The sequence below is a fragment of the Pseudopipra pipra genome, chromosome 4 (genome assembly GCF_036250125.1).
Source record: "Pseudopipra pipra isolate bDixPip1 chromosome 4, bDixPip1.hap1, whole genome shotgun sequence".
NCBI lineage: Eukaryota > Metazoa > Chordata > Aves > Passeriformes > Pipridae > Pseudopipra > Pseudopipra pipra.
This window is the reverse complement of record NC_087552.1, coordinates 45,580,736-45,607,271: the sequence shown is the minus strand read 5'-3', so window position 1 is coordinate 45,607,271 and position 26,536 is coordinate 45,580,736. Positions and strand designations below refer to the sequence as shown.

At 37.5% G+C, this 26,536-nt stretch overlaps 1 protein-coding gene across 7 annotated transcripts in view; it reads left to right on the top strand.

Moving 5' to 3' along the window:
- The window catches only part of SLC7A2 (solute carrier family 7 member 2), a 55,825-nt gene that overhangs the window by 14,048 nt on the left and 15,241 nt on the right, over nucleotides 1–26,536 (top strand). For 4 of the 7 annotated variants that reach the window (XM_064652766.1, XM_064652770.1, XM_064652769.1 and 1 more), the window contains exons 2-5: nucleotides 21,056–21,444; nucleotides 22,732–22,887; nucleotides 25,575–25,740; nucleotides 26,088–26,224. In XM_064652766.1, coding sequence (XP_064508836.1) covers nucleotides 21,069–21,444; nucleotides 22,732–22,887; nucleotides 25,575–25,740; nucleotides 26,088–26,224 — 835 coding nt within the window. In that variant the 5' untranslated portion in view covers nucleotides 21,056–21,068. Of the gene's footprint in view, nucleotides 1–13,760; nucleotides 14,043–21,055; nucleotides 21,445–22,731; nucleotides 22,888–25,574; nucleotides 25,741–26,087; nucleotides 26,225–26,536 lie in introns of those variants that run through there. The other 3 variants (XM_064652767.1, XM_064652763.1, XM_064652768.1) reach the window with 3 other exon arrangements.

The window sequence follows — 26,536 nt, the reverse complement described above, 5'->3', positions numbered from 1 at the left end:
GTTTTTGTGACAGTTCAGCAGATAATCCCACTGTTACTCTCCAAGCTCTGAGATTTATGCTTTCATTCACTCTATGTTCGTGGTAGTGGTCAGAAAGAGATATTTTCTAGCACAATTTTATCCCTTATCTCTATCTACTGTGGCAGTATTCCATGAAAATTGAGCTAAGTATGACAACATGAAGTCTAAGTCAAATAAAAACTTTTTTGCTGGACTATTCTTGATGTGCACGTATGGTCTCATGAAATTTAGTACCCAAAGAAGGGAATTTCTTATTCCAAACTGACTGTGATTCAGTGGATGAAAACATAGAATCATAGAATACCAGTTTGGAAGGAACCTCAAGGATCGTCTAGTCCAACCTTTATTGGCAAAAGTCTAAACAAGTGGCCCATCACCCTGTCCAGCTGAATCTTAACAGTGTCCAACACTGGGGAATCCATCTGGGGAAATTATTCCAATGGCTGAATGTTCTTATTGTGAAAAATTTTCCTCTTGTGTCTAATAGGAATCTCCCCAGGAATAACTTGTACCCCTTACCCCTTGTCTTTTCCATGTGACTCCACATAAAAAGGGAGTATCCATCTTCAAGGAGCTTTGCCAAAAGAGAGAAGCGTAAAGATAGTGCTTGAAAGTATTGCAGTTGCAGTGTAATGGAAAATATTGGATCTGAATAATCTAAGAAACACCAGTGAAAGAAACCTGGATGTGTGTTTGAAAGGTGGACTTTACCAACTGTTTCCATTCTTGTTTAAAGGTGTTAGCAGCAATAGCTACACTGTAGCTTCTTGGTATTTTGATAGTCAAGCATATTCATTGTGCACCAGTAGGAAGACAGATGAACACACCAACCCACACACATTTTGTTGTTTACCTCTGCTGTTCTCATACTATTGATTTTTCTTAGATTAAGTTCTAAGGCCTTGACTCTGAGCTGGGTGTTACCACAGTATGAATAATTGCAGAGATATTTTTTATCTTAGCACAGTTGAAAAGTTTTTTGTTTCACTAACTGGGGCTCAAAGTGTATTTATAGACAGAATTGTGCCATGTGGCTACAATCTGTCATAAATTCAAGTGCTTTTATAATGAAGCTCTTAATTTTGAAGGGATTTCAGTCTTTTTGGTTAAGCATAAATTTGAATTTCTGGATCAAGGATAAAGAACTAAGTATTTTCTTTTCCTTTTTTAAAGAAATAAATGCTGACTCTTCTTTTCTCTCCTGTTCTGGAGCTAAAACATCTTGGCAGCAGTGTTTGAACACAGTTACAGTTAAACCAGTTTTGGAAAACGGTTTGGCAGACCACAATGGAATAAGGCCAAAGTATGCTACAGTTTTAAAACCTAATTCTAAGCTAAAATTATAGCTATAGTGAGAGACAATGATGTAAAGCTCAAATGTTTGTCTCTTCCTTTGCCTTCTTTTTATTTTCTCCAGTTAGTCAAGCTGTGCTAGACCGCTAGAAACAGTGCTCAAACTTCTCATAAATCCTACATTTCTTCTGCCTGGGCCTCAATCAACGTGGACAGGAAATTACATAGTTATGTAGTTCTTTGAGAAGTAGCTTACTTTTTAATCATATCATCATTAGGTAAAATTTCACATATCTTAAAAATTAAGTTCTGTGGAGCCTATAGCACTTCAGATAAATTATCTTTTTCTTTGCTATGTCATTTCTTGCAAAATAGTTGAATCAAAGGCTGTTTCCATTTCCCTTGATACCTTCCGGTGTTGTACAAACACAGCTTCTTTCAACTGCTTTAGTTTAGCTGCTGTTGGCTTTAGAAGTACAATTTGCAATATGACAGGCTGACTGCAGGATATTATTTTTAAAGTTTGTATAAAATGGATTGTGCATCTTTTTTTTCCCACAGTGAAAATGTCTAGACTCTTCAGAACCTTTGTAAAGCTGTTATCCAGACAAATTAGTTCCATGAATTTGAGTCACATCAACCTCAAGAATTATCCAAATAAATGGGGTCACCAAGTCATTGTACTCTTAGCTATAATACAAAACACTGCTCATAATCTGTAAAGCTGACAGAAAAGAAAATTACTTATCAGCTACAGCCCAACTTTTTTATTTTTTTTTCATTTTTTCTTTTTTTCCTTTTTTCTTCTTTTTTCTTCTTTCTTCTTTTTTCTTTTTTTTCTTTATCTTTTTTTTTTTAACAGGAAGATTTTCAGTTTCTCTAAGTGTTAAAAATATTTCCCATCAAAGTGGGCGTTCTGTTGCATAATAATTTTGTCTATCTCTGGGAATTGCTAAGTTGTATTAAGCATAGAAGTCATGAGAAATAATTTCTGCTAACTTCTAATGCCAAGCCTCAGAGTAGAGCCCAGTTATATTCTCAGGGAGATGTCCAGTTCATTCTGGGGAGATGGAGCTGTCATACTCTTAATAGTCAGTAGCTTCCCTTTGATCTTTTATACTGATCCAAAATTCATACCAATGCAAAAAATTAACTCCTCCATATCCATGACTTCTCATCTGGTTTTGATTGCACTTTCCAAATAGCCTTTGATCCAGCATGTGCTTGTTATTTGCGCTTTCTTTGTGTGCCTTTATACTCAGTTTGATAAACTTTGAACAAAGAAATCCACTGAACGCTACTCATGTTCACGTAGAGTCCATCTCCTGTCTTTTACACAAGCTTTAACGACTGTGCTTTTTTGTACTTCCAGGCACTTAAGACTGTGAAAATTATTTTGTTTGGTCATTTGTCCCTTGTGGGAGAAAGGGGAGAAGAAAAGAAGTAGTATGGATAAATTGAGTTAAGCTAAGTTTAGGAAGAGCCAGACTCATGGTTTTAACATAGTTTCCCCAGTTTCATGCTCTGTTTTTGTGTCTTTGAAGAGAACCTGTTAGCAGAACATAACTTTAATCACATGAAATATCTTTTTGAGAGGTTTGGTTTTTTCAGAGTTTGCGTTATAGAGTTTTAGGAACAGGTAGAATGAAAGACTATGATATTAACTCTTGAAGAAGTCATGGCATCGTCATCACATCATTGATAGCGGTGTATATTTTGATAGGCATGAAATGGTAGAGCAATTGTCTCTGCTTTCTCAGATGAATTTGCTGCCCTTTTGGATGATTTATGACTAGGTCATGACAAAATTTTAAATGTGACACACTCATACAGCTATCACAGCAGAGAGCAAAATTATACTTAAAAAAATAATAGAGTCTTTATTCTGAAGGAGTAGCTGTCTTTGATCTCTTTGATCTCTGGGCTTAGTAGCTCTACTGGATTTTCCTCCTTTTCTCATGTTTTGGCTTTATAGCTGTCACCAGTTTCATATGAATCATTGCAGTCCAGTGCTGAGCCCACCAATGTCCTTCAAGAGTAAATCAATTTTTTCTGCTTGGACAATTCATCCATTTGCTCTTGCCTGCCCTAAACACCCTTTTAGAAGTATTCCTGGCCATTGCACAGTTGTCTGCAGTTTGTATTGGGTTTTGTAATTCCCATCAGAAAAAATCTCTTTTTAAGGCCAGCTTTGAAGATAATTAGTCAGTTCTAATGCTTTGGAGATTTTTTTTTTTTATTTCTCTTCGCAATTGTTGGGAATTTCAGAGTAAGTGAAATATGTTCAACTGTAGCCTTGTGAAGTCCTAGCCATCCTGCTTAGGATGTTACCCAGCTCTATTTGACGCGTAAAGTTACCCAGCTCTATTTGACGCGTAAAGTAAGTTGTCTTGAAAATTTCAGAAGAAATACCTATTTATGATACATGGCTAGAAGAACACCACTTTTCTTTTTCAGACTTTTACTCTCAGAGTTTTCTAAGATTTCTCTCAACATTATGTCAGCAAGAGACTGTAGTCTGTCACTGTCCTGTTAATCTTTAAGGATAATCAGAGTGATGTAGGATGACTACTAGTGCTACTGGAGAGTTACACCCAAGGATGTAGACCATCTACCATCATTTGGAAGTAAAGTAATTGCAGATGTTTTTGTACACAAGAGGCAGTCTTCTACTTATGGCAGGTTTCCATAAGTATCTGCAGTGCTGTAGCAGAGTATCAGGTTTCATTGATTTCTGTCTTCTATTTTAAAGTTTTTACCTGCAGAGTTTGGAAATAGAGAGGAAATTATTATTTAGGGAAATCCTTGCCTAATTAGAGGAAGATGCCAATTAATTCCAGGTGGGTCATATGGAATTTCTTAAGGGTTGATTTTTAGCTTTTGTTCTAGCTGGAAATTCTGCTGTGCCTGCAGTGATAGATTTTTAAAACCGTATTTGGCTAACCCCAAAAAACATGTCTAGTTTGTGCACCACAGAAACTTTGCTGGTAAGTACATAATTGCTCTTAATCCAGAAAGTCATAAGGAGCTTTTCGTCCTTCATATCCTTTTATTGAGACACAGACTTCTTGCCTTGGATTTCCAAACTTCCATGCTTTTTGGGACTTTAATTAGAGCTTGTTATTTGTATTTTAAGTATACCAGCTTGATAGCATTTGAGAAGACACTGAACTCTGGGTGCTTTGTTTGAGAAGGATACATAAAGTTTGTGAAACTGCAGGTCCTCTGACCAATCATTTCTAGATTTCAGTGGAGAAATGCTGAAGAACAGCAGTGATTATCCTTCTACTATCTTTAAAGTATTTCTAAATTATTTTTCTTGTGATAATTAGAATTATTGTGGATTTTTTTTTTTAGTCAAGACAAAGGATTCTTATTATAAAACCAGAAGTAATTTAAAATATTTTAAAGATTATTTTCAGAGTGGAGCAATTATTGTATCTCATTAGTTTCCTGTCTAATGAATCAGTCTTCTTGCATTCATCTAATATAATGTTCTAGGTTAAAAAACCCAACCAAACAAAAACCCTCCCCAAACTCCCTCTTTAAAATTTCTTCTGAGGTGAGTTTTATTTTTGAAATGAATACTTGCAATTGATTATTTATATATATTGTGATGGCTTTTGATATTGTAGTCTACTGAGTAAATTATTAACATTTTAGAATTGCTTTAGCCAAGCACATTTTTAAATTTATCAAGATGTTTATGGAATTATTTTAACCTCTACTGAAACAGATGGAACTCTCTACTAATGTTTGAAGAACACTTATCACAGAGATCGTCTTTCTTTTCCAGATTTTTCACAAAATGAGCGCAACTGCAGTTAAACAGGGTGGTCAATAATGATGCATCTCAATACCTGTCAAAAATCAGTTGTTGCAAAATTACAGGGACATTTTGTTTGAGTCTCATATTACTGACATTTTATCCAGTTCATTTTTCATGCTACAAGATGGACTCTGGCGCTAATGGATAATGTGCCTGAAAGTTCCTACTGGTGTGTGATACTCTTTGCACACTTCTACTGGAAAACAAGCTTAATATTTAGATGAATATGCAAGTATTTCAGTGATGGAAGAGCTATATTTTCATGAGGGGCTAAAGTTAAAGGGAAGGTTATTTGGATAAAAGATATCCAGGCCACTCTAGCGGGTCCATAAAAAACTTGAAGATGAGACTCTGTTCTTTGCATATAATAATTTTAAAAGGCAGAAAATAATGAAAATTTGAGGCTAGCATTTATGTAAAATGTAAAAAAGGTCAAAATTAAAGGGAAATAAAACAAATTAATTGGAAATTATGGGAGTTTGATCACAGGGAGTGTTTGGTTTTGCTTTAGCCTCTTCAGCTGCTGGAAACTCAAGTTCTGCGTGAGAAATGCAGATGCATTGCTGGCTAAGTGTCTAAGGAAATAAAAAGCAATAATTTGACAATTGTATGCCAAAGTGGCATTTTCTGAAGGCCAGTAAAGCAACGCATAGGTGAAAAAGGATCTTAGCCAAAGTATACTTGCTGACATGTTGATTATCATTTAAACTAGCTAAGATTTTTTTTTTTTAGATTAGCCATGCAGGATTTTACACTGATTATCTTAATTTTATGTAACAAAATTCATTATATGAGTATCTGTTGCTGCTGTAGAACAATTAAAGTTTCATGTTTTAATAGTGTTTCCATGAGGAATATATACGTACTCTTTGTGCCAAAATCTTTTTGCATTATGAAAACATGTATCATTTACAAGTGGTACTAACCAATGATCAGGTTCAATAAAAATCAGTAAGTTGGTGAAATATTCCATTTAGTTCTAGTAAGGGAACTGGTGGCATTTCAAAATTAGAAGTAATTTCTATGTCATTTTGCAACTCAGTATTTTACCCAAATGGGGTTATGTGTATTCTAGTTACCCTGTTAAAGTAAAGAATTAAATTAAGGAAATATTCGATGTCAGAAGGTTTTTTCAAACAGTTCGTAAAATGAGATGTCTTTCCTGCTGGTAATTTCCTAGATCATTGCATTTCAACTGGCAACCTGTTTTCTGGGTTTAGCCCTTGAGAGACTGAATCTGTCCTGGCCACCTTTTTCTCCTGGGGCAAGAAAGGGATGGTTTGTGGCCAGATCCTGCCTCTGCACACACAGGCAGCAGGAACTCAATTTGCTGTCATTGCCACCAGAGCTCATGAGAAGAAAGTGAGGAAGGAGGATAGTTTTCTTCTAAAATTGTGATCCAGCCATAATAACAGTATCTTCCTACATAGTAGGGACTGAGAAGCAATCAAAAAAATAGTGTAGTTTGCAGTCAATCACACACACTGTCGTTGTCGGGACGGACACCACACTGGGATTTCACACAGAAAAGCCTTTATTTCATACAAACATGGCCAATTTATAGCCTCCCCTAGCCAGTGTGTTTCACCACCATTGGTGCCCTTACTACATACACATCTTAAGGTTGGCTGCTCTATAGCTTCTGCAACTCAGGGTCACTCAGCAAACAGTCCAGGCTCTCTGGCTATCACAACTGCCCCGCAGCTCCATCCTCCCTGTCCACCTTCTCATCTTCATTGTTTACATTCCTTCACAACTTCACAGCTGCAACCACTCAAATTCAGGGCCCAAGCTGTCCACAGCTCAATTGCCTCCCACAACACACAAGAACGCAACATTCATCATGTTAGATGTCAGGATTTGTGTTATCTTGATATGGACAGTAAATATTCAGAGTGGAGCGTCTGACACCACTTCTGGCTGGATTGTCTGCATTTAATGTCAAAGGGTTGCTATAGTGACTTTGCAGTGACTTATTATTTTTGGGATTTCATCTTTGAAAGAAGTGGTTTTGATTTTGCAGGGTGCAGAAAGTACCTGCAAAGAATGTGGGGTGCTCTTAACAGCAGTAACTTCAGACCACAGAACTCTGGTTAATGCTTCTGGGACTAAGCACTGCAGATGGAGCTTATTTGTATCATGTGAATTAACTATTCCCATTTATGTTGTTTTGCATTGTTCTGATATATAAACCTAAAATAAATCACAGCTGTGCCCTGAGCACACGGGTTTTGTCTGGTGTTTGTGATGTCTGCCAGTGGCGCTGGGCTGTCACAGTTCCGTTTTTGCACAGAATGGAAGCAAAATACTTCTCTGATTTAATATTTAAAGTCCAGAACAGATCAAGTGATGGATCCTACTTTAAATACTTTGCCATTATTTTAAAGCAATATTTGGTTACAAAGGAGATTTCTCAAAACTTTTGCACAAGAATCTCTTAAATTAATTCTTATTGCCTTTGACTTAAGATAAAAGAAGTATGGAATATAAACAACATATGCATCTAATTGTTGGATTTCTGTAAGCAAAAGAAAACAAACTTAACTTCTGAAAATTCTTAAAATTGGCAGATAATTAATACATGCTACATTTTATATGTTTCATTATGAGCAAGTTGTGACATCTTGATTAGGTGACCTGGGGGGGGGGTGTTGTTGTTGTTGGTTTGGTTTGGTTTGGTTTTGGTTTTTTGTAATCCCTTTGAGATGGCATCTTTTCCATGTCCATCTTTTCCACAAAAAGTCATATAGAAACAAGTAAGGTGTGTAATAGGTATTCTTTTCCTGCCCTTACTCCATGATATTTTTTAAGGCTATTTCCAGTATCGTCTGTGATTTCTTTTAAATTAGATATATTCATCCTTTCTCTCTTCTCCACTCTCTCTTCCTTCTTTCTTGGCCCCCATATTAAAAGGGGGAAAGTCCACTTTTTTATATTTATAAATTTGAGTTACCTTAAACAGTTTCCAGTAACTCAACACAGAAAATTAATTGCACTGTTTTTTTAAAAGAAAAAGACGTCCTGGAGCCCATTAGTGTGTGGTGCACTGGTCAAATGGGCTGAGAGGTGCCTTGACCCAGGGATGAGACTGGACAACCTCAGTGGAGTAGGCACCCCTGAATCTGATACTACTTGTGCTATCAAACCAGCCAACTGAGGTTGGGAAGGGAGGAGGGAAATTAGGTGAATCATTAGTTCTTTGCTTAATTTTCATTCTTGCACCATGAAAATTAGGACTATTTTGGACTATTCGACTCCCCTGTGGAAGTGCACAGGAGCACAAAGACAAAACCATTAAGAAATACAGATTTTATAGACGTTCTAGAAGCCACCTCAGGAGTTTAGGCATGTGAAAGGGCTCTCATTACTCCTACTTGAAAATCAGTGGCTAAGTCCTTTTAAAGAATCACCAACTTTTGTGCAAATCAATAAAATTTTCAGCAGGGAAAGGGTTGGGATTTAATTTTGATCCTGCAATCACTGCTTATATTTTCCTATTATCAGCGAAAAAGGTTGTATTTGTAAATATATCTCTATTAGTTTTTCAGAATTCTATGTTTTGATTTTGTCTGGTTTGAAGAGAACAGAATACCTGGAAGTGATCTGATGTTAGCTTCTAAGAGGCTTTTGCTTGCGTCTTACACAAGAGACTGTAATGGAAACTTAGTAACGGAGGGTGAAAGGTAAAGCCCTGTTACTGATTAAAAAGAGCAAAACAGCAACCTTCCTATCATTTTGCAGGCATTTTCCAGCATGGAAAATGATTGTTAAGTAGAAATGGAATTAGTAGAAATTTTCTAGAAGTTTTTATAGGAAAACAATGTTCATAGCAACTGGAAAGATTTTTGATACAGGAGAAAAGATCACTATTAACCTTTCCAATTAAAAAATTTTTAAAGAAAAACTGATTTCCTTAAAATTTTTAAAGAAAACCCATCAAAACCTCTTCACAACGACAGCACAAAAAATCGAAGTAAAGTGAAAAAAAGAGATTGGCTGAGGTGAAAAAGAGTAAGTTGAAGGATGATAGTCCTATATGTAGGATTGGAAAATAAATTTTCAGTTGGTTAATTCAGGTAATGAAGAAAGTGATAACTAAAACCGGGTGACCTTAAAAAACTATAAAGGAAGCCCATTCAAAACAACTGAAAACTATTATATCTGTACATATTTATATAACTTCTAATAATAACTCAGATCCTCATTATTTGGGTAAAAGGCTTGGTGTTTCTTGGTTTTTAAGTTTTGAGATTTAAGTACTACTTTTCCATGCCAGTTGCATTTGCATAGGCTGGGATAATTTTTATGAAATGTGCCTAATTACCTACCTAAGTTGCCATTAGAAGAAAATATACATGGTCATTAGTATTTGGATCAAACATGGACTAATTGTCAGAAACTGAATACCTTTTTTTTTAAGTTGGTTTCAGTTCACTATGAGTTCCATCAGCCTTGTGAAAAAGCAGAATGGTATCCAATAGCTTACATCTCAAAAATGCACAGTGCATTAATTTGTTTTCTGGTCTTTCTGCTTGCTCTTATGGAAGGTTTGTAACTTCATGGCTCTAATGGAGAAGCGTACTCATGCTTCAATTGGTGGTGGTGACTTCCTCGTGCTCCTTCCCAAGCTGCAGTGTGGAGCTGCATCTGATGCTCCTTTCCCAGCTGTCCAGGGAGATGCGAAACAGCTTCATTCCCAGTCTTGGCAAGACATAGCATTGCAGTTTATTTTCAATTACTTGATCAATTACAGATCAAGTGTTTGTTAGTTTTAACTTGGATTTTCCTAGTTCTCCTTTGTATTTACAAAGTTTGTATTACAGACTTTTCTATCTCAATTTCCTGTCTATATTTATCCTGTATTCAAGGTGTGGATTTGGGCCAAAAAAGTATGTGTATATTTTTTTTTACAGATAGTATGGCTTTAAATAGTTACTTTCCTTCTCCAAAGCTTCTCCAAAACTCTGATTTTAGACTTAGGGACAGCACTGTGAGTCAGCACTACAAACATTTTCTTTAGACCCCTGAGAATATTTTGAATTCAACAAACGATAGCTAGTAGCTGCTTGGGATATGCTTAATATTAGGTTACATGACTAATTCTTGGATTAGAATAAATAATAGGAATTTGTGCCAATGTAGCCCTTCTTCTTTTTACATATGAAATGATGCAGGATTGCAGATTTATTCTTCCTGCTTGTATTAGTCTAATAGTATATGATTATTTTTATAGGATGTATTATATTTCTTTTACAGAAGTCAAGATTTGAGGTATTTTTCCAAGTACAAACTCAAAAAGAATTATTAAAGAAAAGGTGAGAGAATTGATAAGTGATAATTTTATTTTAATCTGTACAACATTCTGTAGGAACTAGTTTCAGTAATCTGCTTAAACCACAAAAATCTAAAATAAATATATTTTAATAGATAGGAAGCCCTTTAAAAAGTGTTGAATTATAATTTATTCTCTTCAGAACTTATGCTGTCATAACATTATAGAGATAGCCTACGTTACTGTTGAGCTATATAAAGATTTTTTTTCTCTCTTGAATGTTTGTGGTCATTTTAAGCACAGTAACACATAGATTGCACTGGATTTTTATTCTCAGAAGCATGTCAGAACCACTAAAATGTAATTATCTAGAAAAGATTCTTGCTGGCATCTCATGAATCCCCTTATGAATACTAGTACATCTTCTCATAACCCCTCAGAGCTGCACGAACTGTACAAAACATGTGTTTCTTTTTCACTGTGCATGTCAAAAGTTGTGTTTGTTACAGTCGGTTGCAAAGTCAAGGGGTTGCCATGGTTCACTAAGGCCCAGTCCTGCTAGCACTTTTGTTCATGTTTAACTGATGAAGTATGTGTAGTTATAGGGGGCAAACACTTGGATCTTCATGTGCAAAGTTAGCACCTCTAGTTATGTAAAACTCTACATATTTTTGGCCTGTAGCTGTGAGACTGCACCTGTGAGACAATTCAGAGTCAACAGCAGAGCAGCTTTTAATGAGTTCATCACTTCGGTACCTGCAGTACTTTGTTCAGTCTGTGCAAGAGTTTCACAAATTAATGGTTTGGGGGTTTTTTTCTTACATTTAAAATTCCCTGAACATGAATGTCTGCATAACTCTATAAAAATATGTTCCTTTTTACCACTCTACGGGAAAGTCTTAAAAGCAGCCTTCCATAAGAAAATAAAATAAATAAAATAATTTTCTCTTTCAGTTCATTCTCTCTAATGTGGTCAACTGTTTCCTGGCAAGAAGAGAATAACTGATCAACTTCTTTATGGAAAGAATGTGCTATGAAAGCCCTTGGGGTATGCAAGTTAGAGAACTGTTGGATGAAGCATTTTATATTAATCCAAGTATGATATAGTTGCTAAGTCTCTAAAGTCAGAACTTAAGCTATAAAGTAATGTTTTTGATCAAAACACAGTTGGATTTGTAACTGGAAATAAACTGGGAGCCACAAAGTGGATGTACCACAGCTCTCTCCTGGAGAGAAACAAAAATTTCCTCTGAGAGAGAAGCTAGATATGCTATTGCAGGTAACTGCCACCAGACAGCACTCTGTATGCTCAGTCTTGTCCAAAGAGCACCAGGTCTGGCATCCTTCACTGGTACCCCATTAGACTCCATTCCTTCATGAACATCTCTCTGATATTGCTTTCTCACACACCCTGAGGCGCACAAATACACTTCGCAGTTGAATCCACAAAAACAACGCTCTGCTGGGTGGTAACATGGTCTTCTTGTTTCGAGCATGCATTACTGAAAACACACACAAAAACTATGAGTGTCTGTCCATAGGACCTTTGATCCAAACGCTACGTAAGGGGGACACACTAATCCACCCCACAGTGCACTAGATCAAGGCACGACAGATGGAAGGTATTTTATTTCACTAACCAGGGCACTCTCCCTGCCTCTTGACCGGCAGCCAGGACAGTTCTAGGTTTTAATGCCTTTAGCAGTGTAGCTCCTGTGTGCTCCTGTTCCCAGGATTAAGTTTTAGAAAGTCAGATGAACCACAGCAGCCCAGCTCCTCTGTCTTTGTAATGATCCATAAATTTACTGGTGTTACCTGAGATGAATTGCTATCACAGCCAGGAGATAAGCAATATGACAAGAGGCAATGGGCAGAAACTGATGCACAGGAAGTTCTACCTAAATATGAGGAAGAACTTCCTTAATGTGCAGGTGACTGCACCCTGGAACAGATTGCCCAGAGAGGTTGTGGAGTCTCCCCCACTGGAGATATTCAAGAACCATCTGAGTAATTCTCAAGTTATTCATGGCTATGTTAGGGAGTGCTAGTTTGGTAAAAAAATGCCTAGATATTGTCACAGGTCAGAGTGATGCTCCTTAAAAGTAGTTTTCATGTATTTCTGCACAAGAAGCCTACCCTGTAGCACAACTTCTGACTGGGCATTAACTGTGAAAGAGATAAAGTTCATATTAATAAAGATGAGGTCAACACACGGGAAAGAATTAGTATTGTCATCATTAGAGCTTCAACAAACAAGACCTTTCTCTTAACACCTTTTTGCACTTTAAGAAAAGAATTCCCTTGGATAACATAAACTGGACTCCTGGTCTTGAAACATGGCCCACCCCTGTGGAGCACACTCTTCTTGGAGGCATTTCTCCTTGGATGTGGGAGAGCTGAGGAAAGGTTGTATTCTTTCCTTGCATGTGGCTGCAGGAAGCAGGACTTTTCTTGAGGGAAGGAAGAGGAGCCTTCTCTGCTTCTGGAGCACTGGCAGAGTTTACACTCACAGAAAACTAAAAGCTGAGAGAAAGTTACAGAGGCTGTCAAATAACGTGTTTTTCTGCATATATTCATAGGGAAAACTTTTCAATGATGAGAAGCAAAGGGCTTTTATCTGCAAGGTTTATCTTTTGAGTTTTAGCTGAACAAAAATAAAGTGATTTAAACACGAGTGTTTAAAAGGAAACAATATGCCATGAATAATATTGGCTGGAAATGCTACTACATGTTTGGAGTGGGGTTTTAATAAAAATACAGCTGCAAACTGTACATTGGGGGTTGGTTTATGCTGGAAGCTAATTTTTAAGAAACTGAGGTTTATTTATTGGTTGTGTCACAGGAATATTTGGTTTGTTCTAATTCCAGTGTTCAGCATTTTTGCATTTCAAGCCATATGAAGGAGTACAAGATCTATGGTACATCTACCCAATTCAACAGAATGGGCTCTAACCAGGCTCTGTAAATATACTGTCTCCTGTGTTGTTTCTACCACAGCAATACTTTTAAAGTTTTTTATATTCTTCTAAAATTTACTCAACAAAACCAGTTTTCATGCTGTACTATTGCATTTAGGTCTACTGCAAAGTATCCTTCAACATGCTTGAAAGCCAGTTTATTTTTCACAAGGGCTGTGGAAAGATTTTGCCTTGGTATCCCAGTGGGATACCAAGTTTGACATCTACATTTCTTCCAGGATGTGTGAAAGGTTTCCCTGTAGGGAAAATTACGCTACTCTCTCACTGCATGAGGGAGTGTACAGCGTGCATTTTGTATGCACACACATAGGTGTGTTTAAATGTAGAGAATGGCAATCCAGTTGGATTTTTGTGTCTTCAAGAAAGTCATGTGATTTATCAGAACACCTGCAAGACTTTCTCTCTCTCCCTCTCTGCCTGCCTGCCTTGGCCGGGCGAATAGCTGACAAGCTCTCAGCCCTCCAATCGCTTGGGCTGCCAAGCCTCCACCCCTTGTCACCAATGGCTTCCACGCTACCTGCAGCTGGCTTTTAAAGCAAGTATGTTAATAAAATGACTTTCAGTCATTACTCTTCCATTTATAACGGCAGGAGTTCGGGACTGGGTAAGAAAAGCAGAAGTTTGCCCAGCAGAAGTTGCTCTGAATCAGGTTGGTAATGATGTTTACTGCTGAAAGAAGTAACCTGCAAGCAACATAGCTTATCATAGGAAACTTTGCCTTTAACATACGTGCTTTTTGAGTAGCAAGAGCTGTGGTATACAGTTTGTTTACAATACAGCATTATTCTGTCTTTGGCAAAGTGCAAAGTACAGTGCTAATATTTAGAAGATGCAGATTATGTTTTCCTTCCCTGTCTGACTGGAAAGTGTTTCTGCTTTTGGATAATAAAGCTTTCCTTTACTGTTTTATGCATCGTAGACTTCTGTTACAGAGTGCTGCTTTCCAATTTTAGCACTTTAGTATTATTGAAATACATTAACTTTAAATATTCTGAGGCATCAGGAGTTTTGTGAAAGTCTTTGGAACAATATGAACTTTTAGGACACTTGCAGTAAAATCATGTGTTGGCTGTGCATGTGGGTACACACATACATATGGAAATCATAGACTATACCTAGTTTTGCTTCATCTCTGAATTCTTTTACTTTTATATATTAGTGCACAAGATCAAATCAATGCAATACTGCAATTTTGGATAAGGCTAAATGTACTTAAGGGCAAACAAAAAAAATTTAATCAATTCTATAAATGGAAAATATATAAACTTTTACAGATTTTTCAGGAAAATGAGGCAAAAGGAAGAGGCTAAATTAACCTGTATTAACCGGTATATATTTATATTTTCCCATTTTCAGTATGTTAAAAACTTATTGGAGTGTTGTCTCCTGAATTGGTATGCTGTTTAAAATGTTAAATTATTGTACCTAAAATTTATAGTATATTATATAATATTAGCTCAACAGAATAGTTTTTAAGTAAAATATCTTTACATTACTTTGGCTTCAGGAATCATTAAACATACTTCTCAATAACAGTATTAAAACTTTCAGATGTTTTATATTGCTTTATAACAGTTGCCTTCCATAGGAGATTTTTATCTTTTTTTATTAGAGCTCTTAACTGAAAATTTTGTAGGAAAAGCTGAATGGTAACTACAGGAAAACTTTGTATTTTCTCACATGTAGCTTGGGTTTAATGTGTACTAACTTAAATTGCTTATGAGACATAATTAAATTAAAATGTGATTTTAATGGAAATAAAACTGGTGATGCATGATGCATGTTACTTTTTTTGCTCCCATATCCACTTTTTTTTTTTTGCATTTTATTGACTCCTGTTTGGGATAGGAGTCTAGGTTAGGTTATTTTTACATGGAAAATACTTTGCAGAAATGGTAGATTTTACAGGACTGTGAAGCAGTCAAAGCAGTTTTAAATATGAATACAGTCCTTGCAGATGGAGACTTTGTTCCTTGCACTGTGTTTGTAGTTACAAGTCTTTTGACACCAAACTTTTCGTGCCAGAAGAGGGTTAACAGTAGGTGACTATTAAATGTTCCTGATCATTCACCTGAATGAAGAGCTGGTATGAATTATAAGGCTGAACTCTTCTTCTTGGGTTGGGAATCAGATGTGTAGTGGTCAAACAGTAAGTGATCTGGTTTACAACTTGCCAGGAAAGGCTGAAATTAGGAAGATTCTATTAGCAGCTACTGTAGAGGGAAAAAACCCCAAACAAACAAAAAAAAATCCCAAGACAATAAAGAAAAAAAGTAATTGGAAAAATGCCTGTGCTTATTCAGGTACTCTGACAAATACCATGAATGTTCATCAGACATGAGGAAGCTTTGTTGTTTTTTTTCCTGCCTATGTTAGATATATCTGTCAAATTCTTTTCCTGTCTAAATTAAGTCCTCCTCTCCTGCCTGTCTCTTTGTTGAATGCAGTTGAAAGGGTAAAACTGTAAACAACATTGTGGATGGCATTCTTTCTAGGAATGCGTTCAAGGAAGGAGGAGGTTTCAATATGGGCTGATCATTGGTCCTCAAGACTAAGGCAGTTGAACTGGGACCTCCCTTTTACAGAGGATTGTTGGAGGCGTATTCTGTGTTACAGAGTAATCTGTAGCTAAATTAAAACTTGGTCCAAAAGAGATTTGAGAAGTGCAGTGGCCCAGCGCATGCAGAGCCAGAGAAGTGCCACCTCAGTTGTACACAGCAAAAGGGACATGCCAAAGTCGGTGACAAATGGACTTCACAGGTGTTTGCTTGTGACAAATGTCTCTGTAACAGACTTCACCAAAGTGGAGCCCAGGACAGGTCTGAATGCATGAGAGAAGCATCAGGTTGGGTCTGCTCCTCACCTTAATTAGAAGTAACTGCACACTGTTAGTGAATGCAAGGGCATTTTCCATTTTTTGTTTCTTATCTCTAATTGCCTATGCTTAAACTCTGTATAAGCTCAGGATTCAGTCCTTTCTCTGTTTAAACTGCATGAACAATTCAGCCCACCCTGACTAATTCTACTTGCAGGCTACATGCCGTTGTTCAAAGACAGGCAGATATCCAAGTCTGCTCCAAGAAATGTAGGACAGGTGTGTCAAAGATGCCTCGAAAGCACTCTCTTCCTTCTTGATTGATTACCCAATATATTGACAAAAACCCCCTTTCCCAAGCTGTCAAGTGTGCCTCCCCAGGAAGGCTCAGAGAAGAGCCAGTGCTCAGAGAAGAGCTATGCAGGATATTCAACAAGTGCCCGGGCCAGCGCTGGCAGAGCTCGTGGCAGCAGAGGCCAAGATGAAGCAGAGGCTACAGTGTGCTAGGACAAGGCAGGCTTAGGCTGCAGCAGGGAAAGGAAGAAGTAAAAAGGAACAGTTAGGAAGATACTGAATCCTGCTGGTCAAAAAGTAGGACAGATCCTTTTTTAATGTGTCCACTTTATCCTACTTCACGTTCCTCTATGTCTAAAGATTGACAGAAAAGAAAACCATGAGATTTGTCTCAAAGGAATAAGATCTCTGAGCCTGAAGAAATAAGGCCGTTTTTAAGAGCGTGTGGTGGCGGTCAGTGTAAGCTTATCTAGGACAATACTGCCACCAAAAGGCATACCCGGCTGTTAAGTTTTCTGCTTCTGTAGGTTTGTATTTGAGCATGAGACGTGCTTAGCCCCAGTGTTCTGATAAACTGTGCTTGTGAGTCAGTACATGTCAGCACTGAGTCATTGCCCAGGCTGTTCTCTTGCACTGGGTAATGCACTGCTTTACAAGTGACTCCTCAGGAAAAGGTTACACTTGTCAGTGATTTCTGAAGACACTTTTTCACCTCTTACTTATGTCTTTTGGTCCTGTGTGAAGGCCAAATATCTCTGTAAGCTCATCAGTTCTTCCTGCTGCACCATCCTATGAAGTAGGAAGTCTTGGAATGTCTCAGCCATGTCTGACATAGAGTACTGCTCTTGGTACACAGCAACAGAAGTTGTGAAGCTGGGTTCAGACATTGCTCACTATGCATATATGCATAGTAAGTATAGGAAGTAGTGCAAGACATTCTGGATTGCAGTGATTGTTGTAAAAAAACATTTGTTCATCAAGTCCATGTTAGGATGGATATACCTAAAAAGATATGTTTCCCAGGCATGTGAGGTGGCTTTTTTCTCTACAAACAAAGGATTTTTATATTGAAGTTTGTCTTTGGTTGTGCTGCAGTTTGTAAAGGCTGAAGAAGAAAGGCTGGATTTGAGTCAGAAGAGGTGTTTCCTCTTACTGGCTTGTGGCCACCAAAAACCAGCCTCCTGTCCTCTCCACAAGAATCAGAGAAAGCAGAAAAACTCCTTCTGTTTTGTCACAGTGATTTCTTTTCAGCAGAGAAAACCATAATATCTCTCACCTGGCCACTGCAAGATGACTCTAAAACCTCTTTGTCCCAAATGTCAAAGAAGCAGAGCAATCTGAGATGTTGTTTGAATAACAGGAGTTTTGGAAATTGTTTAGTGCTCTGAGAACAACATCTGCCAGAGTATTTTTTCATGTTAATGAAATACCAAATGCAATATCATTTGAGGGGAGAGGGAAATAATTCCTTAAAAAAGCTATGTTTCTGCAACATTGAAATTGCTAAAGTGAAGGGCATGGAGTCACAAGAGCATTGCTGCCTGTCACCATGGGCTACAGACTAATAAGTATATATAAGTTAATATAACATCCTAAGTGATTGCTACAGTTTCAGAAGTGTCATTATGAGGAAAAAAACATGATAGTGGAGTCAGGAATACTTGTCTAAGTACAGCCCAGGATAGATAAACCTGACTTTGTGGGAGTGGAGTGCCTAAGCCTCATGCCCAAAAAGCGGCTGCTCTTTCTGAAGAGCTCAGGATACACAGCAGGGGATTTTGCCTGAACACTTCAGTGCTGATTCCCCTCAGAAGATCTTGTGGATCTCTGCTGACATGAATATCATCTGAGTTCTGAAACTGATGTATGAAATCTCCTAAGTGGATGAAGTCTACATACCATGGGCAGATACTTATCTCTGGGAGTCTGGCAGGCTGAAAGGCCTACCTAATTGCAGAAAAGCTTTGAAAACTTGCCTGTCTGCCTCCTTCTACTGTCCTGGGCCAGATATCACCTTTCTGAGCATTAAGCATCTCTGCCCAGAGCTATTCAATTCCATTCACTATCCTTTATCAAATTCCCTTTACTTTTTTCTTCAGGATGCTCCTTGAAGACAGAAGTGGCATGTCTGAGTGTACTTGGGGAGCTATGACAGGAACAGGGAGAAACTGTGTCTGCACAGATTTCTCTCTCACAAGGGGATTTTTTTTTCAAGCACTCTTGTATCAGGATGGCAGTTCTCTTGCTCTGACTCTCTGTTCTAGGATCAAACACTGTTAATTGAGCTATCCATCTTGATGCAAAGTCATTTCTGTTAGCGGATTGAACTATTGTGAGTAGAAATGTTCTTTACTGGTCTAGGAAACAGATACAGGCCAGGAAGGTATATACCAGCAGAATATCATCATCTACTCTACCTGGAGTACTGTGTCCAGTGCTGGGCCCCTCAGTTCAGGAAAGATATTGAGATGCTGGAGCAGGTCCAGAGAAGAGTAACAAGGCTGGTGAAGGCACTCGAGCACAAGTCCTATGAGGAGAGGCTGAGGGAGCTGAGGCTGTTTAGCCTGGAGAAGAGGAGGCTCCCTGACAGAAGGGTGTAGCCAGGTGGGCATCAGTCTCTTCTCCCAGGCAACCAGCAGAAGAAGGAATGATCTTAAGCTGTGCCAGGGCAGGTTTAGGTTGAATATTAGGAAAAAATTGTTTACAGAGAGAGTAATCAGACATTGGAATGGGCTGCCCAGGGAGGTGGTGGATTCACTGTCCCTGGAAGTTTTTAAGATGAGACTGGATGTGGCACTTACTGCCATGGTCTAGTAACCACGGCAGTGTTGGATCAAGGGTTGGACTTGATGATCTTGGAGGTCTTTTCCAACCCAGTTCATTCTATAATTCTGTGATAAATTAAATAGATTTTCAGTTCCCAGGAGGGTTCCACTTAACAAATCATGAGCAGAGTATAGATATTTATGATGAGTTGGAAAGACAAACATCAGTTTGGGGAGATGGCAGATTGTATTGCTTGATTCTTACCAAACTCTTAGCCATCAACAATACAATTCAAACAAAAACATAAAGACAGAACTTGTACATTAATGCTGCCTCTTTGAGATATTATGTTCTATGGGATGACTGTGTCCTCCCTCCCAGGCAAATGCTTTGGACCCTCAGCTATAATTTGTTTGAGTTGGGAAGCAGGATCATTGCTGTTCATAACAGGCACCCATGTATGGTGGATTGACCTTGGCTGGACACCAGGTGCCCACCCAGCTGCTCTATCACTCCCCAGCCAGACAGGGGAGAGAATAAGATGGAAAACAACTCGTAGGTTGGGAAAAGGCAGTTTATTAAAGCAAAAGCTTGTGCGTGCAAAAGCGAAGTGAAAGATAAAGTTTATTCTCTACTTCCCATGAGCAGCGATGGTTGACCACCTCCAAGAAGCAGGGCCTCAGCACACGTAATGGCTCCTCAGCAGGCAGCCACTGGAGACAGTGAATGCCTGCCTTCCTGCTCCTTGCCTCAGCTTTTATATCTGAGCTGATGTCATTTGGTACGGAATATCCCTTAGGTTAGTTCGGGTCAGCTGGCCTACTTGGGTCCCCTCCCAGGATCTTGCCCTCGATTGAGGAAGGAATGTCACAGTGTTGGTGCTGTGCTCAGCAGAAGCCAAAACATGGGTGTGTTATCAACACCCTTCTAGCTACCAATGCAAAGCACAGCACTGTGAGGGATATTATGGGGAAATGAACTCCAGCTCAGCCAGACCCAGTACCCCATGTCACAGGCCAGAGAAGTGCTGTGACCAGGCTGGTCACAGAATCTGGGCTTGTGGGCAAGAGCTGATTGCACCCCACACTGCAATGTACACTCAGAATATTGAAGAACTGCAGCTGGCATGGGATGAGCAGTTAGCCCATAAGGTTTTTTTAGATAATTGTCAGGGAGAGGTGTACAAGATTTCTTGAAGGATAATTAGATCTGGGAAACTTCACTAGTGCAGAAGAGAGTAGAAACACTTTTAATCTGATTTCAAGCAGTTCTCACTGAGCAAATTGTAAAGGCAAAAGTGATGTGTTTGAAGACAAAAGGAGATTGAATTGGCTCTGTCACAATGCTGTATTTTAAAGGTTTTGCTGTTTACAGCCTTGATGGATGCCAAAAATCCTTATTTATGTTGGTGTTGATCCTTATTTTAGAAGTCCTTATGGTATATGAGATAATATACTGTTTCTGTTTTAAAAATGGTTAAGAAGTGGCCATTAGCAGATAAATAGATAAAATCTCTTCCTTTTTTACAGCAGTGTAGTAAACCAAAAGATGACAAAAGATATTTTTCCCTGGGGACATAAGAGGTAAATATAAAATTAGGAATATTATATCCTTAATTTTTTTCCTGGGGAAAAAGCAAATGCTAGCTTATTTAACATCACAGAAGAGTGTAAATGTATTAGTTAGTAGATGTGATTAAAGTTATTTATGTAAATACTTTTTTCATTGTTTTTCACCAGTGTCTGTGCTATCTGTTACATTCTGCAATGATTTCTTTTATTTCACAGCTCTACATCCACCATGTTGCCCTGTGGACCAGCTTTGTCCTTTATTAGGTGTCTGGTGCGGAAGAAGAATGTCAGTGGTGAAAGCCTTGAGGACACCAAGTTGTGCCGATGCTTATCGACTGTGGACCTTATAGCCCTGGGAGTAGGAAGTACCCTTGGTGCTGGTGTTTATGTCCTTGCTGGAGAAGTAGCCAAATCTGATTCTGGACCTAGCATCGTTGTTTCTTTCCTCATTGCTGCCCTTGCCTCTGTGATGGCAGGTCTCTGCTATGCTGAATTTGGTGCTCGCGTCCCCAAGACTGGTTCTGCATATTTGTATACTTATGTTACTGTTGGTGAACTGTGGGCTTTTATCACTGGCTGGAATCTCATTTTATCCTATATTATAGGTAAGCTTAAGAACAAACATGGGTCTTGGTGGTTTCTGAGACAGCAGATATAAGATAAAGATTTAGGTCTGTCTTTCTTTTCTGTCTCTGTACTTAGCTGCTATTGCTTTTTAGTCCTGGTGAGATGAAATAACCAAAGTAATTTGATTAGGTTATTTCCTCCTGTGCATCCCTATTGCAAACAGGTTTTTTTGCAAGATATTTTTGTAAGAGTGTGTTTTGAGACGTATGAACGACATACGTTGTATGAAAATTGGGTCAGACAATTCAGTGATGATGCACAAGAATAAACAGGATTTCACTGCTGTCTTTGGTCAGCAAGAATAATTTCAATAAAATCAATAAGCATTTTTTTCAGAATATACTCAGCAAGGACATTTACAGGGACCCAGTCTCACTTCAAGAAAGTCATGGTGTTTAAGTACTAATTTGCTACTATAGCATCATGCTAATTAAGCACTGTCCTATCAGGTAATCCCATAAAATACAAAGTTGACCAGATCTGAAAAAAAACAATGCTTATATGGCAGATATTCAAATAACTACCTCAGTGCTACAGCAGAGATAACATTTTTTAATACAAAAATTATTTCTTCCAAAGGAACACATTCCTAACTTCCATTATATTATATTTTGTTTTAGCACGCCTCACTCATACAAACTGTGTTTTGTATGAACACGCCTAGCTCCTGTACCTAACTACAGGATGGTTGCCCAAATCATTAAAAAATTGATATGCCCCAGTATTGTACTAAAGTGTATTTCATGATAGGAGAGTTGTAAAAATAAGGTTGCATTTGGCCATGGCCATGTGCACTTTTTACCACAGGAGAGTATTAATTTTAAATACTAACTGTAGCAACACATATCTTGCTAATTATTATTTTTTTGCTTTACTTCCAGGTGGGCAAACTTTCCTCCATGTTCTTTCTTAAAGTGCTTTCTTACATTACTTTATATTGTTTAAAATATGTCATTTGTACCTTTAGAAACAAGCTTCTTCCAGAATGACATCAGATATAAATTATGAAAATGAAATAATTTCTGCAATATTTTGAGAATAAGTGGCACACAAATTTTTATATTTTAGTTGTAGAATAATGTTACCATTTAACTACATACAAAAATTCTATTAAAGTTCTTCAGCAAAACAAACTCAATTGTAGCATAAGCTCTGCTTTTTAAAATGCAAATAGCAACAGGCTTAGTTTTATTTATTTTTCACTAGAAATAGCTATATCCTGCTGTATGTATGCAAAACCCTAAACATGCATGTGTTTTATGAAGGTACATCAAGTGTAGCAAGAGCCTGGAGTGGCACCTTTGATGAACTTCTTGGAAAACGGATTGGTCATTTCTTCGGTACCTACTTCAAAATGAATTACTCTGGGCTAGCAGAGTATCCTGACTTCTTTGCTGTATTGCTTATATTACTTTTAGCAGGTAAGACAATATATCACTTCATTCATGATGGTTGTGATGTTTTACAGATAAAAATGCCAAACTGTAGTTTGTATTTTACTAGAAATGCCTTAATAATGTTTAAGGAAGTTCAGATGCACATTTTGTACTGGCAGAATGGCTCTGTGAATTAAATGTATATAATCAAATTTTCATGTGTACCCTCTTCTGTTGAAGCTGAGACGTGACATAATCATTTGCCAGTACTTCTTTTATAAAACCCATGATACAGATTGATGGTAACAGGAAAATTATACAGTTCTGTGTGTTTTCATGGCTTTATCACTGATAAATGCTTTCGGAGGGACCTTAAGGTTAAGCTCTGTAGTTCGGTGATGTGATGTGGTCTCCTTAAAGAAATGTGGGCATTTGTAAGGGGTTTTTGCTCTCTAAATTGTTCGTGGTTTTTTGTATAAAATAATGTTCTTCTCTTTAAGTCTTCAAAAGAGTTGTCTATCCTAGAATTTATTTGAGCTAAAGGGCACTCTAAGGTACTGGTATGAAGCAAAAGACCAGTTTGAAACCTGAGTAAACTTTTCATGTCTACTCTTCTCAGTCTTGTTTCTTTTTCATCTTTCCTCATGTATCATGTTTTTAAATCACAAAAATTGACACCAACTACATGCTATTTAAGGGATCAGAAAACTCAAAAATATTGCAACTTATTTCCTGTTTGCATTAAAAATTGCTTTCCACAAGGAAACATTCTTACTGCCACTGGGAGTGAAGGAAGCAGGAAGAGTATTCTAAAGTGTAGAGTTTGTTTTCAGGCAATACTAGAAGCATTTCATTATTCAGCAGATGTCTTGTCATGTTCAGCCTCTCTATAGATCAAACTGAAGCAGGAGCTTTTCTTCTCTGGAAAGTGAAACTTTTTATATGTATGGAACCTCCTGTTCTCTTGTTCTATTACAAGTGGCTTTTTTTGGACCCAGGAAAACATTTCTGTTTGACTCCTAATGCTAGAATGACTGTGCATCTGAAGCTCTTACTAAGTCTCTGTACACAAAAGGATGAGTTCCTACACTTAGGAAGATCCGGGAGTTTACTTGACAAGGTTCAGTCCAGCATCCTGCCGTATTTGTGGCTCAGAATTGCCTATAGGACCAGTTTAGATCCTTATGTCCTCAGGTGGGATGGACAATTCAGCTTCACCTCTTCCAAATAAAGGAGGAAAAAGTAACACTTTGAATAGCAGAGCACTGAAACTCCACAAACTGAACTATGCAGTGCTAGTACAGATGGTGCCGCTTTCTATGTTTTCTCCATTACCATTGCTGCTTCAGAACATAAGAATTAGATGTTCCTGATAGAAGACAAAGTGTTTGTCCTGTGCTTCGTCACTGCCCCTGAGTTTTCATTTGTGTCCTGTCTTTTCATCCTCAGTTGCCTCTCCTGGTGTCTGTCGTAAGGAGCCAAACCCCCAGTGAGTGAACTGGGTGGAATTCACTGCTGAGAGGAGAGGCAGTGGGGATGGATCAGGGCTGTGTAGGCTGAGCAAGACACAGTAATTGGATTTTGAGCTGTGCAAAGCTGAATCATAGGAATAGCAGGTGATGTTTTATAGAAAATATTACGTGCTAAGCACAAGGAAAAGTACACAGAAATCTGGTTTGGGATTTTTTTTTCTACATGAAGGACTTAAAAATGCACAAATTATGAATCATACTGTATTAGGCTGACTAAGACACTAACTTTTTGGGAAAAAACTGAGCTGAAGAAACCATACACTTATTTCCAATAAAAATGCTGTTGGTGAAGAAAAATATATCTCATAAGATAACTTCTGTGTTCTGGTAAGATAGCAAATGTCTCATTAGTGGAGTCAGAAACTTTTCAGACATGATTTTGAGAGGCTTAAAATTTTCAGACCTAATCTCTAAATAATGAGGTAAAGTATGTATGTGATAATAGTGAAAATGCTTAGAGCGTAAAGGATCTGTAAAAGCTTTCCAGTTGTATTTAATTTTTCCTGATCTGCTCACTGCCTGCTCTTCCATTAAACTGTTAGTACACTTAAAATTGTTATAAATCTAATGACACAGTATAATCCTGATGGAATAACTTTCAGATTGTTTAAGTGCACTACTCTGTAAGCTAAAGGATGTGTATTTCATATCATACTCTTTTCTAGGATCTCTATGCATCAGTGTTATGAACAGGAGTTCTTTTAAAGGTTTCATTATTGAACTAGGAAACGGGACTTACTCTGTGATGAATGTGTCCTGGAAAATGTGAATAGGTTACATTATTAATCTAATAATTTTACTTCTATTCTTAATCTAAAGAATAATTGTTCTGTAAGGACAATAGATTCCACCAACCTGTTTTTACAAAGCATAGAATTCTTGTAGCTATTTTTGCTCCATGGATTAAAATAGAGATATGGATTTGCATCTCAGAGAAGCAGTAAGTAGCCATTGCTCAAAATATTTTTAAATACTTAAAGAATACCATTAAAGAAGCTTTTTCTTTTGTGGTTTCCAATACATTTTCCTATTGTCATGCTGTTAAAGAGTCTAGTAAATTTGTGCTATTGCTTTTTAGAAGTATAAAATCCGGTTTGTTTTTTAGTATTATTAACACTACTTGCATATATACCTTCTTTAAAATGCTATTTTATCAGTTTAATGGACCGTTCACATCTATAAAATATTTTTATTTTACAGGTCTCTTATCTTTTGGAGTAAAGGAATCTGCATGGGTGAATAAAATTTTCACTGCTATTAACATCTTGGTCCTACTCTTCGTTATGATTTCTGGTTTTGTGAAAGGAGATGCTGACAACTGGAAAATAAGTGAAGAATATCTCAGAAACCTTACTGCAGTAACAAAGTAATTTTTAAAAATCTGTTTACTTACTCGTGTTCCAAGCAGTTTTCTGTTACACATGTTTTATTGGTATATACACTATTAGTGTTTTAATATGTTTTGTCACCAACTTCAAAGTGAGTAAGATGATGGTTACTTGATTCGTATATTCTTCCTTTTGCTGTTATTTTTGTCTTTCTTACAAGCTTGGACATAAAAATGTCATCTCGTGCAGTTTTGTAAAGCAGAACTCTGTCTTGACGAGAACATTTTAACATGTTTCTCTAGAGTGATAGGATAGGAGAGTGCATGTGTTTGTCCTACCAATAATGAAAAAATAAGTTCTCCTTCTGCTGTATTTTTCTTTATAGGAACATCTCATCCTATGAAAATGTGACAAGTATATATGGGAGTGGTGGCTTTATGCCATATGGTTTCACAGGAACATTGGCTGGCGCTGCAACGTGTTTTTATGCTTTTGTAGGATTTGACTGCATTGCAACAACTGGTATAGTATTTATATGTCTGTGTATATATGTTTAACATGATTTTTTTGTAAAAAAAAAAACCATAAAACGCACAAACAACATAACAATCTGTCTACTCTTCTTACTTTGCTTTCTTCCAAACCTTCTTCAGTCTGTGTAGAGTGAACCTAAGTTCACTCCTGAATGTGGATATAGTTATGGGAGGAAGTAGGAGATTTTGCTTATTTTCTTCCTGTTCTAAAGAAATTAATTGCTGCTTTCTAAGTCTGAGAAGTGCTTAGCATACAATTTTTCTGCTCAAATAATGTTAATCACTTGCTCACTTTTACAAT